Here is a 14,122-nt window from a genome sequence, read left to right as displayed (position 1 = left end):
CCCCAGGCTCAGGTCAACGACAAGGACATCGTCTGGCCCGGAGGAGGCAAGGTCATCCCAGACGGGTTCAAGATGTCGACCAAACTCAAGGTGCCCTTCAAAGCGCACACACATCAGCGATGTTGATGGCGTTGATGGTGGTGGTGATGTTGGTGATGATAAGTGATGGCGATGATGGTGATGGTGGTGGTGATGTTGGTGATGATAGCGATGATGATGATGATGGTGATGATGGTAGTGGTGATATTGGTGATGATAGCGATGATGATGATGGTGGTGATGTTGGTGATGATAAGTGATGGCGATGATGGTGATGGTGGTGGTGATGTTGGTGATGATAGCGATGATGATGGTGATGTTGGTCGTGATGTTGGTGATGATAGCGATGATGATGATGGTGGTGATGTTGGTGATGATAGCGATGATGATGATGATGGTGGTGATGTTGGTGATGATAGCGATGATGGTGATGTTGGTGGTGGTGACGATATTAGTGGTGGATATGGTGGTGGTGATGATGATGATAGTGTGATGGTAAGAGAACATGACGATTGTGATGGTAGTGATGTCGAACCTGATGATGGTGATGGTCAGGATGATAGTGCTGGTGACGACGACGACGATGGTGATGCTGTTGATGGTGTTGAGGATGCTGGTGATGGTGATACTGGTGATGATGATGATGGTGTTGACAATGATGATGACGTTCATGATGACGACGATGGTGATGATGATGACGACGACGATGATGATGATAATGAAAACTACGATGGTGATGATGATGACGAGATGATGACGACGAGGATAACTATCACGACGATGACGGTGGTGATGACAATGACGACGACGATGACGACGGTGACGGTGGTGACGATGACGACGATGACGACGGTGACGGTGGTGACGATGACGACGATGACGACGACGACGACGACGATGTTGACGATGATGACTATGACGATGATGATGACGACGGGTGACGGTGGTGACAATGACGACAACGACGATGGTGACGATGACGACGACGACGACGATGATGACGATGATGATGATGACTATGACGATGGTGATGACGACGATGATGACGACGGGTAACGGTGGTGACGATGACGACAATGACGATGACGATGGTGACGATGACAACAACGACGATGACGACAACGACAATGACGACGATGGTGATGATGACGACAGCTACGATGACAATGGTGACGATGACGACAACGACGATGGTGACGATGACGACAACGACGACGACGATGGTGACGACGACGACAACGACAATGACGATGGTGACGACGATGACGACGACGATGACGATGGTGACGACGATGATGACGACGATGACGGTGACGCCGGTGACGATGCCCCCAGATCGTCACGATCCATCAGGAGCCGTTCGTCTACGTGAAGCCGACGCTGAAGGACGGCACCTGCAAGAAGGAGCTGACCATCTTCGGCGACACCATCCAGAAGGTCATCTGCATGGGGCCAAACAATACCCTTCCAGGTGACACAACGACCACAACAACAACAACAACCACAACAACAACAACCACACCACAACAACAACCACAACAACAACACCCTTCCAGGTGACACAACGACCACAACAACAACAACAACCACAACAACAACAACCACACAACAACAACAACCACAACAACAACAACCACACCACAACAACAACCACAACAACAACACTCTTCCAGGTGACACAACGACCACAACAACAACACCACAGCAACAACAACCACAACAACAACCACAACAACAACCACAACAACAACACCCTTCCAGGTGACACAACGACCACAACAACAACAACACAACAACAACCACAACAACAACACCCTTCCAGGTGACACAACGACCACAACAACAACAACAACAACACCACAACAACCACACCACAACAACAACCACACCACAACAACACCCTTCCAGGTGACACTACGACCACAACAACAACACCACAACAACAGAAACAACCACAACAACAACCACACAACAACAACACCCTTCCAGGTGACACAGCGACCACAACGCAACCACAACAACAACACCATCCGTCCAGGGTTGGTGGCGTGGGTCAGTGGGGTGGGGGGGGGGGCGGGTGGGGGGGGGGCTGGTGGGGACTGGTGGCATGGGTCAATGGTGGTGGTGTGGGGGGGCTGGTGTGGGGGGGGGGGGGGTTGGTGGTGTGGGGGGGCTGGTGTGGGGGGGGGTTGGTGGTGGTGGTGTGGGGGGGCTGGTGTGGGGGGGGTTGGTGGTGGTGGTGTGGGGGGGCTGGTGGGGGGGGGTTGGTGGTGGTGTGGGGGAGCTGGTGTGGGGGGGGTCAGTGGTGGTGGTGTGGGGGGACTGGTGAGGGGGGGGGGTCAGTGGTGGTGGTGTGGGGGGGGGGGGCTGGTGGGTGGGCGCCGTGGTGTCCCATCCAGCAGTGGAGTGATAGTGGCGGCCGCTGCCCGCCGCTGGCGGCGCTGTTCGTTGTGTGGCGGCAGGACGGCCCATCGTGCCCCAGTGCTGCTACGGCTTCTGCGTGGACCTCCTCATCAAGCTGGCCAACAACCTCAACTTCACCTACGACGTCCACCTCGTGCACGACGGAAAGTTCGGCACCCAGGAGAGGGTGAGGGGCCACCGCTGCTCGATTGTTGTTGCCGCGGTTGTTGTTGCGGTTGTTGTCGTCGTCGTCGTGGTTGTGCACGGGTCCGCTGTGCGCGCTCGCCGCTCCCGCAGGTCAACAACAGCAACAAGAAGGAGTGGAACGGCATGATGGGGGAGCTGCTGATGGGCCAGGCGGACACCATCGTGGCGCCGCTCACCATCAACAATGAGCGGGCGCAGTACATCGAGTTCTCCAAGCCGTTCAAGTACCAGGGACTCACCATCCTCGTCAAGAAGGTCCGGGGCTCACCGAGATGAAGGGCAGCCAGGGCAGCCAGGGCAGCCAGGGAAATAGTCTCAGTCGGTTCCCTCACCCCTTCACCCACCACCTCCCTCCCTCGTTACACGCAGAAGCGGTAGACGCATTCCTGGAAGAAAGTATCGCTGAGAGTTCGTAAGTTGAGCGTTCGTAAGTCGAGCTCTCGTAAGTCGAGCGTTTGAAAGTCATAAGTAGAGGGTTCGTAAGTTGAGCGTTCACAATTCAAGCATTCGTAAGTAGAGCGTTCATAAGTCGAGCGTTCGCAAGTCGTAAGTAGAAGGTTCGTAAGTCGAGGGTTCATAAGTAAAGGGTTCGTAAGTCGAGCTTTCGTAAGTAGAGTGTTCGTAAGTCAACATTTGCAAGTCGAGCGTTCGTAAGTTGAGCGTTTGCAAGTCGAGGGTTCGTAAGTAGAGCGTTCGCAAATCGAGAGTTCGTAAGTAGAGCGTTCGTAAGTAGAGCGTTCGTAAGTAGAGCGTTCGTAAGTTGAGCGTTCGCCATTCAAGCTTTTGTAAGTTGAGCGTTTGTAAGTCGAGCGTTCGCAAGTAAAGGGTTCATAAGTAGAGTGTTCATAAGTAGAGCGTTTGCAAATGGAGCGTTCGCAAGTCCGCCGATCCTGCGGGGCCTCGTCGCGTTCATTAGATTTTTTTTTGCGTAACTTCAATCTTTCTCGCACTATGTGAAATTTCTGCTAGAAATACCCAGACCGACGATAACGAACTATTGTCGTCGTCCGGAGTGTGTGTGTGCGTTGTGTGTGCGCATTGAAAACGCAATGATCTTGTTACGACCACGCGGTTTCCGGCAACGCGTTGTGACGTCGTACAAGCGGGGAGGCCGCCTGCAATGCTTCAAAAAGATGTTAACACTTCCGAGAAATTTGCTAACAATTCCGCGATAAAATGCGACCGCCTCTGGGCTCTCTGGAGACCACCTGGAGAAGATTCCAGGCAACGCGTTGACAACGATGACGAACGAGTGACTTCTTGAAGCGACGAACATTACAGTGTGTTATTGCCATTAAAACGATAGTCCCATATTAGTGTTCACATTTGTTTGAAGCACCCTGTGTATAGATACATTGTAGGTCACGGATGAAGACGTGAAAATGATACAAACATGAATCGTGCGTGCGCTGTAAAATCAGGCATCAAACATCACGATGGTTGCAGGACAAATAACTGAGATGATGGTGGTGGTGGTGGTGCTGTATCGTTCTGCTAACGGGGTTGGGTTATCACTCACGCTGCATTCCCGTGTCTCCCCGTGTCTCCCCGTGTCTCCCTCTCGCCTCCCCTCACCTCCGTGTCTCCCATCACCTCCCTGTGTCTCCCCTCCCTGTCTCCCATCACCTCCCCGTGTCTCCCATCACCTCCCTGTATCTCCCCTCCCCGTGTCTCCCATCACCTCCCCGTGTCTCCCATCACCTCCCTGTGTCTCCCCTCCCCGTGTCTCCCATCACCTCCCTGTGTCTCCCATCACCTCCCTGTGTCTCCCATCACCTCCCTGTGTCTCCCCTCCCCGTGTCTCCCATCACCTCCCTGTGTCTCCCATCACCTCCCCGTGTCTCCTATCACCTTCCTGTGTCTCCCCTCCCCGTGTCTCCAATCACCTCCCTGTGTCTCCCATCACCTCCCTGTGTCTCCCCTCCCCGTGTCTCCCATCACCTCCCTGTGTCTCCCATCCCCGTGCCTCACCCCCCCCGCCACCCCCACCGCGTCTCCCCTCCCGTGCCCCCCCCCCCCCTGCCACCCCCAACCGCGTCTCCCACTCTCCTCGTGCCGCGGCTGAGCAGGAGATCCCGCGTAGCACGCTCGACTCGTTCATGCAGCCCTTCCAGAGCACGCTTTGGCTGCTCGTGGGGCTGTCGGTGCACGTGGTCGCCGTCATGCTCTACCTGCTCGACCGCTTCAGGTGCGGGGTCGTGGTGGGGTGGGGGGGGGTTACCCGCACGCACACCTGTACCTGTACGCCGGCACACACGCAGACCCCTGTACGCACCTGTACGTGCACGGCACACCTGTACACGCACGCGCGTACATGTACACATTTACACACACCTGTACACAACTGTACACAAAGACACACCTGTACACACACACACAACAACAACAACCGCCATTCGCCACGAAGTGGCAGTGACGTCACCAAGTGGCGGTGACGTCACCACGACGCTTGTGCCAGGCTATGTGCGCCTTGAGGTCACGTGAAGTGTCGAACGCCCGCTGGCAGGAGGTCACGGGGCAGACCCAGGTGCCACGGGTCGACTGACTGAGACAACTGGCTGATGCACCACCTGTGCCCCCTACTGTGCCAACTCGCTGTGCTTTAGGCACCCGGCGCTCCGCTCGTTGTTGTGAGCGTCGCTCCTCCGCCCTCCGTTGTTGTTGGAGGGCGACTGCCTTCAGCTGCCCAGTAGCGTCCTTCACGAGCCTCATCCACAGAGGCCGATATTGACACCGCTGGTACCAGTCATCGGCAAGTCCACTCAGCTCCACGTCCACCTGTACCACATCACTCCATCTCTTCTCTAGCCCGTGCCGCGCCCATTTAGCCCCCTCGATCCGCTCGAACAAAAGCTGTTTGGGCATGCGGGCTACATGGCCCAGCCAACGCAGCCTTGCTGCCAGAGGAGCTCACCGATGGAGCTCACCGATGGGACATTGTCCAGATTTTGCGAGGATTGGTGAGCTCCTCACACAATCCAACATGGTTAAACCCAGGATTGATCGTAGGCAGGCCAGTCCACCGGACCTCCTGAATGACACAGAGATCCAGGCAGTACCATTCCAGCTCCCGACAGAGGAGTGGCAGCCTCTCCACCGCAGTGAGCATTTACACATTCCACGTGGCCATCCGTAGTGGCTTTTTGTTGTTTCTGGAGTAGCCCCGAGGGTAAAGATTCAATCTCCTTGCTCCGCCAAATGGGGTTTGGCCAGGAGACGTCGTAGACGCCTGTCCCCCCGGGGGCCTCCGGCACAAGCTTGTTAATTAAAAATGTCGGTCGTAGTTTAGTGGTAGTTAATTGAAGGTGGAGGGGTTACCAGCCCCTCACACCCGTCCAGAGACCCCATTTAGCTGCTGTGGTGGTCACAGACGCCTTGAGTTGAAAGGACAATCGGAATTGGCCCTTGCCCCCCACAGCACTGTCCACGACAGCGTTGCCCATCCGGCACCACGAGGAGGTAGGGGGTTGGTTTACACACACACACCTGTACACACACCTGTACACACACCTGTACACATACCTGTACGCACACCTGTACGCACACCTGTACACACACACCTGTACACACACACCTGTACACACACGCACCTGTACACACACCTGTACACACACCTGTACGCACACACCTGTACACACACCTGTACACACACCTGTACACACACACCTGTACGCACACCTGTACACACACACCTGTACGCACACCTGTACACACACCTGTACACACACACCTGTACGCACACCTGTACACACACCTGTACACACACCTGTACCCACACCTGTACAAACAACTGTACACACACCTGTACACACACACCTGTACACACACCTGCACACACACCTGCACACACACCTGCACACACACCTGTACACACACCTGTACACACACACCTGCACACACACCTGCACACACACCTGCACACACACCTGTACACACACACCTGTACACACACCTGTACACACACCTGCACACACCTGCACACACACCTGCACACACACCTGTACACACACCTGTACACACACACCTGTACACACACCTGCACACACACCTGCACACACACCTGTACACACACCTGCACACACACCTGTACACACACCTGTCCACACACCTGTACACACACCTGTACACACACCTGTACACACACCTGTACAAACACACACCTGTACACACACCTGTACACACACCTGCACACACACCTGTACACACACCTGCACACACACCTGTACACACACCTGCACACACGCCTGTACACACACCTGTCCACACACCTGTACACACACCTGTACAAACACACACCTGTACACACACCTGTACACACACACACCTGTACACACACACACCTGTACACACACCTGAACACACACCTGAACACACACCTGTACACACACACCTGTACACACACACACACCTGTACACACACACACCTGTACACACACACACACACCTGTACACACACACAGCTGTACACACACACAGCTGTACACACAGCTGTACACACACCTGTACACACACACCTGTACACACACCTGTACACACACACCTGTACACACACACCTGCACACACACACACCTGTACACACACACACCTGTACACACACACACAGCTGTACACACACCTGTACACACATGCACCTGTACACACACCTGTACACACACACACACCTGTACACACACACACCTGTACACACACCTGAACACACACCTTAAGCGATATCGCGCGAGTGGTGACGATTTGGATGGCGCGTGCCGAGCCGCGTTCCATGCGCCGTGCTGACCAAGTGACCCGCCGCTCCATCCCGCAGATCCATTCCAGCTGCACGTCAGTCGTGTGTCACGTGATCCATGCCAGTGCTTCACCAAAGGGGAACACACCCTCACCCCCCCATCACCACCATCATCATCATCATCACCACCCACCCCACCACCACCCCAATCACCCATCACCCTCCCCACCACCCATCACCCCCCACCACCACCATCATCCCCACCCACCCAACCACCACCACCCTCCCCACCACCACCACCCTCTCCCCCCCCCCCCACCACTTCACCCACCACCCTCCCCACCACCACCACCACCATCATCCCCACCACCACCACCATCATCCCCACCCACCACCACCATCATCCCCACCCACCATCCCCACCACCACCCTCCCCACCGACACCCCCATCACCCTCCCCACCACCACCCTCCCTCCCACCACCACCCTCCCCCCCACCACCACCCTCCCCCCCACCACCACCCTCCCCACCCACCCTTCCCCCCACCACAACCCTCCCCCCCACCACAACCCTCCACCGCCCCCACCACCACCCCCATCACCCACCGCCCCCACCACCAACCCCGTGGCTCACCACCACCCCCACCACCCTCACCCCACCATCCCCTCCACCACCCACCACTCAACCCACTACCCTCCCCACCCTCCACCACCATCATCCCCACCCCCACCCTCCACCCCCCTCACCACGAACCCCCATGGCTCACCACCACCACCCCATGGCTCACCACCACCACCCCATGGCTCACCACCACCACCCCATGGCTCACCACCACCACCCCATGGCTCACCACCACCACCCCATGGCTCACCACCACCACCACCACCCCATGGCTCACCACCACCACCACCCCATGGCTCACCACCACCACCACCACCCCATGGCTCACCACCACCACCCCATGGCTCACCACCACCACCCCATGGCTCACCACCACCACCCCATGGCTCACCACCACCACCCCATGGCTCACCACCACCACCACCCCATGGCTCACCACCACCACCCCATGGCTCACCACCACCACCCCATGGCTCACCACCACCACCCCATGGCTCACCACCACCACCCCATGGCTCACCACCACCACCCCATGGCTCACCACCACCACCCCATGGCTCACCACCACCACCCCATGGCTCACCACCACCACCCCATGGCTCACCACCACCACCCCATGGCTCACCACCACCACCCCATGGCTCACCACCACCACCCCATGGCTCACCACCACCACCACCCCATGGCTCACCACCACCACCCCATGCCCGCGGACGGGTTAGAAACCCGGCGATCCATTCCGGCATTTCCACCGACCCTCCTGCACATCCACACGGCGCCTCGCTCCGCAGGTAACGCACGCGGCGGGCTGCCCATGTCTCCACGTGCTGCCCCCCCCCCGTGTGTCTGTGGCTGCCCCCCCCCCGTGTGTCTCTGTAGCTGCCCCCCCCCGTGTGTCTGTGGCTGCCCCCCCCCCCGTGTGTCTCTGTAGCTGCCCCCCCCCCGTGTCTCTGTAGCTGCCCCCCCCCCGTGTCGTGTCTCTGTAGCTGCCCCCCCCGTGTCTCTCTGTAGCTGCCCCCCCCCCGTGTGTCTCTGTAGCTGCCCCCCCCGTGTGTCTCTGTAGCTGCCCCCCCCGTGTCTCTGTAGCTCCCCCCCCCCGTGTGTCTGTAGCTGCCCCCCCCGTATCTCTGTAGCTGCCCCCCCCCCGTGTGTCTGTAGCTGCCCCCCCCGTGTCTCTGTAGCTGCCCCCCCCCGTATCTCTGTAGCTGCCCCCCCATGTCTCTGTAGCTGCCCCCCCCCCCGTGTCTCTGTAGCTGCCCCCCCCCGTGTGTCTGTAGCTGCCCCCCCCCCGTGTGTCTGTAGCTGCCCCCCCCGTGTCTCTGTAGCTGCCCCCCCCCGTATCTCTGTAGCTGCCCCCCCATGTCTCTGTAGCTGCCCCCCCCCCCGTGTCTCTGTAGCTGCCCCCCCCCGTGTGTCTGTAGCTGCCCCCCCCCGTGTGTCTGTAGCTGCCCCCCCCGTGTCTCTGTAGCTGCCCCCCCCCGTATCTCTGTAGCTGCCCCCCCATGTCTCTGTAGCTGCCCCCCCCCCCGTGTCTCTGTAGCTGCCCCCCCCGTGTGTCTGTAGCTGCCCCCCCCCGTATCTCTGTAGCTGCCACCCCCCCGTGTCTCTGTAGCTGCCCCCCCCCCCGTGTCTCTGTAGCTGCCCCCCCCGTGTCTCTGTAGCTGCCCCCCCCCCCCCGTGTCTCTGTAGCTGCCCCCCCCGTGTGTCTGTAGCTGCCCCCCCCGTGTCTCTGTAGCTGCCCCCCCCCGTGTCTCTGTAGCTGCCCCCCCCGTGTCTCTGTAGCTGCCCCCCCCGTGTGTCTGTAGCTGCCCCCCCCCCCGTGTGTCTGTAGCTGCCCACCCCCCGTGTCTCTGTAGCTGCACCCCCCCGTGTCTCTGTAGCTGCCCCCCCCGTGTCTCTGTAGCTGCCCCCCCCGTGTCTCTCTCCCCCCGTCCCCCGTGTCTCTCTCTCCTCGTGTCTCTCTCCCCGTGTCTCTCTCCCTCCGTGTCTCTCTCTCCCTCCGTGTCTCTCTCCCCGTGTCTCTCTCCCTCCGTGTCTCTCTCTCCCTCCGTGTCTCTCTCCCCCTCCGTGTCTCTCTCCCCGTGTCTCTCTCTCCCCGTGTCTCTCTCTCCCCGTGTCTCTCTCCCTCCGTGTCTCTCTCGCCCTCCGTGTCTCTCTCCCCGTGTCTCTCTCCCTCCGTGTCTCTCTCCCCCTCCGTGTCTCTCTCCCCGTGTCTCTCTCCCCGTGTCTCTCTCCCTCCGTGTCTCTCTCCCCCTCCGTGTCTCTCCCAGTGTGTCTCCTCGTGTCTCTCTCCCCACACCTCCCCGTGTCTCTCTCCCCACGCGTCTCCCCGTGTCTCTCCCCCCGTGTCTCTCCCCGTGTCTCATCCCTCGTGTCTCTCTCCCCACGCGTCTCGTGTCTCTCTCCCCACGCGTCTCTCTCCCCCCGTGTCTCTCTCCCCACGTGTCTCTCGCTCCGTGTCTCTCCCGGCGCGTCTCTCTCCCCATGTCTTTCTCCCCACACGTCTCCCCGTGTCTCTCCCCGTGCCTCACCCCCCGTGTCTCTCCCCGTGTCTTTCTCCCCACGCGTCTCCTCGTGTCTCTCCCCCCGTGTCTCTCCCCGCGTGTCTCCGCGTGTCTCCCCGTGTCTCTCTCCCCACGCGTCTCCCCGTGTCTCTCCCCCCGTGTCTCTCTCCCCGTGTCTCTCTCCCCGTGTCTCTCTCCCCGTGTCTCTCTCCCCGTGTCTCTCCCCCCGTGTCTCTCTCTCCCCGTGTGTCTCCCCGTGTCTCTCACCCCCTGTGTCTCTCTCCCCCCATGTCTCTCCGTGTCTCTCTCCCCCTGTGACTCACCCCCCGTGTTTCTCCCCGTGTCTCTCTCCCCACGCGTCTCCCCGTGTCTCACCCCCCGTCTCTCTCCCCCCCCCCCTCCCCGTGTCTCTCTCTCATCGTGTCTCACCCCCCGTGTTTCTCCCCGTGTCTCTCTCTCCACACGTCTCCCCGTGTCTCTCTCTCCCTCCGTATCTCTCTCCCCGTATCTCTCTCCCCGTGTCTCTCTCCCCGTGTCTCTCTCTCCCCGTGACTTTCTCCCCGTGTGTCTCCTCGTGTCTCTCTCCCCACACCTCCCCGTGTCTCTCTCCCCACGCGTCTCCCCGTGTCTCACCCCTCGTGTCTCTCTCCCCGTGTCTCATCCCTCGTGTCTCTCTCCCCGTGTCTCTCTCCACGTGTCTTCCCCCCCGTGTCTCTCTCCCAGTGTCTCTCTCCCCGTGTCTTTCTCCCCGTGTCTCTCTCCCCGTGTCTCTCTCCCCGTGTCTCTCTCCCCGTGTCTCTCTCCCCGTGTCTCTCTCCCCGTGTCTCTCTCCTCGTGTCTCTCTCCCCGTGTCTCTCCCCCCGTGTCTCTCTCCCCGTGTCTCTCTCCCCGTGTCTCTCTCCCCGTGTCTCTCTCCCCGCGTCTCTCCCCCCGTGTCTCTCTCTCCCCGTGTCTCTCTCCCCGCGTCTCTCTCCCCGTGTCTCACCCCTCGTGTCTCTCTCCCCACGTGTCTCGTGTCCGCGCAGTCCGTTCGGGAGGTTCAAGGTGAACAGCGAGGACGAGGAGGAGGACGCCCTGACACTCTCCTCCGCCATGTGGTTCTCGTGGGGCGTGCTGCTCAACTCGGGCATCGGGGAGGGTGAGAGACGTCGGTGGTGATGGTGATGATGGTGATGGTGGTGGTGATGATGGTGGTGGTGATGATGGTGGTGGTGATGATGGTGGTGGTGGTGATGGTGGTGGTGATGATGGTGGTGGTGATGATGGTGGTGGTGGTGATGATGGTGGTGGTGATGATGGTGGTGGTGGTGATGATGGTGGTGGTGATGATGGTGGTGGTGATGATGGTGGTGGTGATGATGGTGGTGGTGGTGATGGTGGTGGTGGTGATGATGGTGGTGATGATGATGGTGGTGGTGATGATGGTGGTGGTGATGATGGTGGTGGTGATGATGGTGGTGGTGATGATGGTGGTGGTGATGATGGTGGTGGTGGTGATGATGGTGGTGGTGATGATGGTGATGGTGACGCTCTCCTCCGCCATGTGGTTCTCGTGGGGCGTGCTGCTCAACTCGGGCATCGGGGAGGGTGAGAGACGTCGGTGGTGGTGGTGATGGTGGTGATGGTGGTGATGGTGGTGATGGTGGTGATGGTGGTGATGATGATGGTGGTGATGATGATGGTGGTGATGACGATGGTGGTGGCGGTGGTGACGATGGTGGTGGCGGTGGTGACGATGGTGGTGGCGGTGATGACGATGGCGGTGATGACGATGGCGGTGATGACGGTGGTGGTGATGTTGCTGGTGATGTTGGTGGTGATGATGGTGGTGATGATAGTGGTGATGACGATGGTGGTGGTGATGACGATGGTGGTGGCTGTGTTAGTGGTGACGATGGTGATGGTGGTGGTGGCTGTGTTAGTGGTGACGATGGTGATGGTGGTGGTGGCTGTTAGTGGTGACGGTGGCGGTGACGATGGCGGTGGTGGCTGTGTTAGTGGTGACGATGGTGATGGTGGTGGCTGTTAGTGTTGACCATGGCGGTGACGATGGTGATGATGGTGGTGGTGGTGATGATGGTAGTGGTGGTGATGACGATGGTGGTGGTGGTGGCTGTGTTAGTGGTGACGGTGGTGATGGTGGTGGTGGTGATGATGGTAGTGGTGGTGATGACGATGGTGGTGGTGGTGGCTGTGTTAGTGGTGACGATGGTGGTGATGGTAGCTGTTAGTGGTGACCGTGACGGTGACGGTGACGATGGCGGTGGTGGTTGTTAGTGGTGACGGTGACGATGGCGGTGGTGGTGATGACGATGGTGGTGGTGGCTGTGTTAGTGGTGACGATGGTGATGGTGGTGGTGGCTGGTGGTGGTGAAGATGGTGGTGGTGGTTGTTAGTGTTGACCGTGGCGGTGACGATGGCGGTGACGATGGCGGTGACGATGGCGGTGACGATGGCGGTGACGATGGCGGTGGTGGTGGCGGTGACGATGGTGGTGGTGCCGGTGCGGCGTGCAGGCAGCCCCCGTAGCTTCTCGGCGAGGATCCTGGGCATGGTGTGGGCCGGCTTCGCCATGATCATCGTCGCCTCCTACACGGCCAACCTCGCCGCCTTCCTCGTGCTCGACCGCCCCGAGGCCCTCATCACCGGCATCAACGACCCGCGGGTGAGCGCCACGTGAACTGTCACGCTCACCGCCACGTGAACCGTGACGCTCACCGCCACGTGAACTGTCCCGCTCACCGCCACGTGAACTGTCCCGCTCACCGTCACGTGAACCGTGATGCTCACCGCCACGTGAACTGTCCCGCTCACCGGCACGTGAACCGTGACGCTCACCGCCACGTGAACTGTCCCGCTCACCGCCACGTGAACCGTGATGCTCACCACCACGTGAACTGTTCCGCTCACCGTCACGTGAACCGTGATGCTCACCGCCACGTGAACTGTCCCGCTCACCGTCACGTGAACCGTGATGCTCACCGCCACGTGAACTGTCCCGCTCACCGCCACGTGAACTGTCCCGCTCACCGCCACGCTCACCGCCACGTGAACTGTCCACGCTCACCGCCACGTGAACCACCACGTGAACCGCCACGTGAACTGCCACGCTCACCGCCACGTGAACCGCCACGCTCACCGCCACGTGAACTGTCCCGCTCACCGCCACGTGAACCGCCACGTGAACCGGCACGCTCACCGCCACGCTCACCGCCACGTGAACTGTCCCGCTCACCGCCACATGAACTGTCCCACTCACAGCCACGCTCACCGCCACGTGAACTGTCCCGCTCACCGCCACGCTCACCGCCACGCTCACCGCCACGCTCACCGCCACGTGAACTGTCCCGCTCACCGCCACGCTCACCGCCACGCTCACCGCCATGCTCACCGTCACGCTCACCGCCACGCTCATCGCCACGTGAACCGCGACGCTTACCGCCACGCTCACCGCCACGTGAACCGCCACGCTCACCGTCCTGCTCACCGCCACGCTCACCGCCACGCTCACCGCCACGCTCACCGCCACGCTCACCGTCCTGCTCACCGCCACGCTCACCGCCACGCTCACCGTCCTGCTCACCGCCACGCTCACCGCCACGCTCGCCGCCACGCTCACCGCC

The 14,122-nt window shown here is 59.8% G+C and overlaps 1 protein-coding gene across 1 annotated transcript in view; it reads left to right on the top strand.

Annotated features, from left to right (window-relative positions):
- Window positions 1-14,122, top strand: part of GRIN1 (glutamate ionotropic receptor NMDA type subunit 1) — a 94,459-nt gene that overhangs the window by 46,361 nt on the left and 33,976 nt on the right. Inside the window, 7 exon segments of the mRNA XM_078882952.1 lie at window positions 7-90; window positions 1,375-1,510; window positions 2,502-2,629; window positions 2,740-2,904; window positions 4,719-4,837; window positions 11,525-11,637; window positions 13,016-13,164. Coding sequence (XP_078739078.1) covers window positions 7-90; window positions 1,375-1,510; window positions 2,502-2,629; window positions 2,740-2,904; window positions 4,719-4,837; window positions 11,525-11,637; window positions 13,016-13,164 — 894 coding nt within the window.

Source organism: Lampetra fluviatilis, chromosome 68, assembly GCF_964198595.1.
Source record: "Lampetra fluviatilis chromosome 68, kcLamFluv1.1, whole genome shotgun sequence".
In the NCBI taxonomy this organism is placed as follows: Eukaryota; Metazoa; Chordata; class Hyperoartia; order Petromyzontiformes; family Petromyzontidae; genus Lampetra; species Lampetra fluviatilis.
The sequence above is the reverse complement of the archived record's forward strand: the minus strand, read 5'-3'. Positions and strand labels throughout refer to the sequence as shown.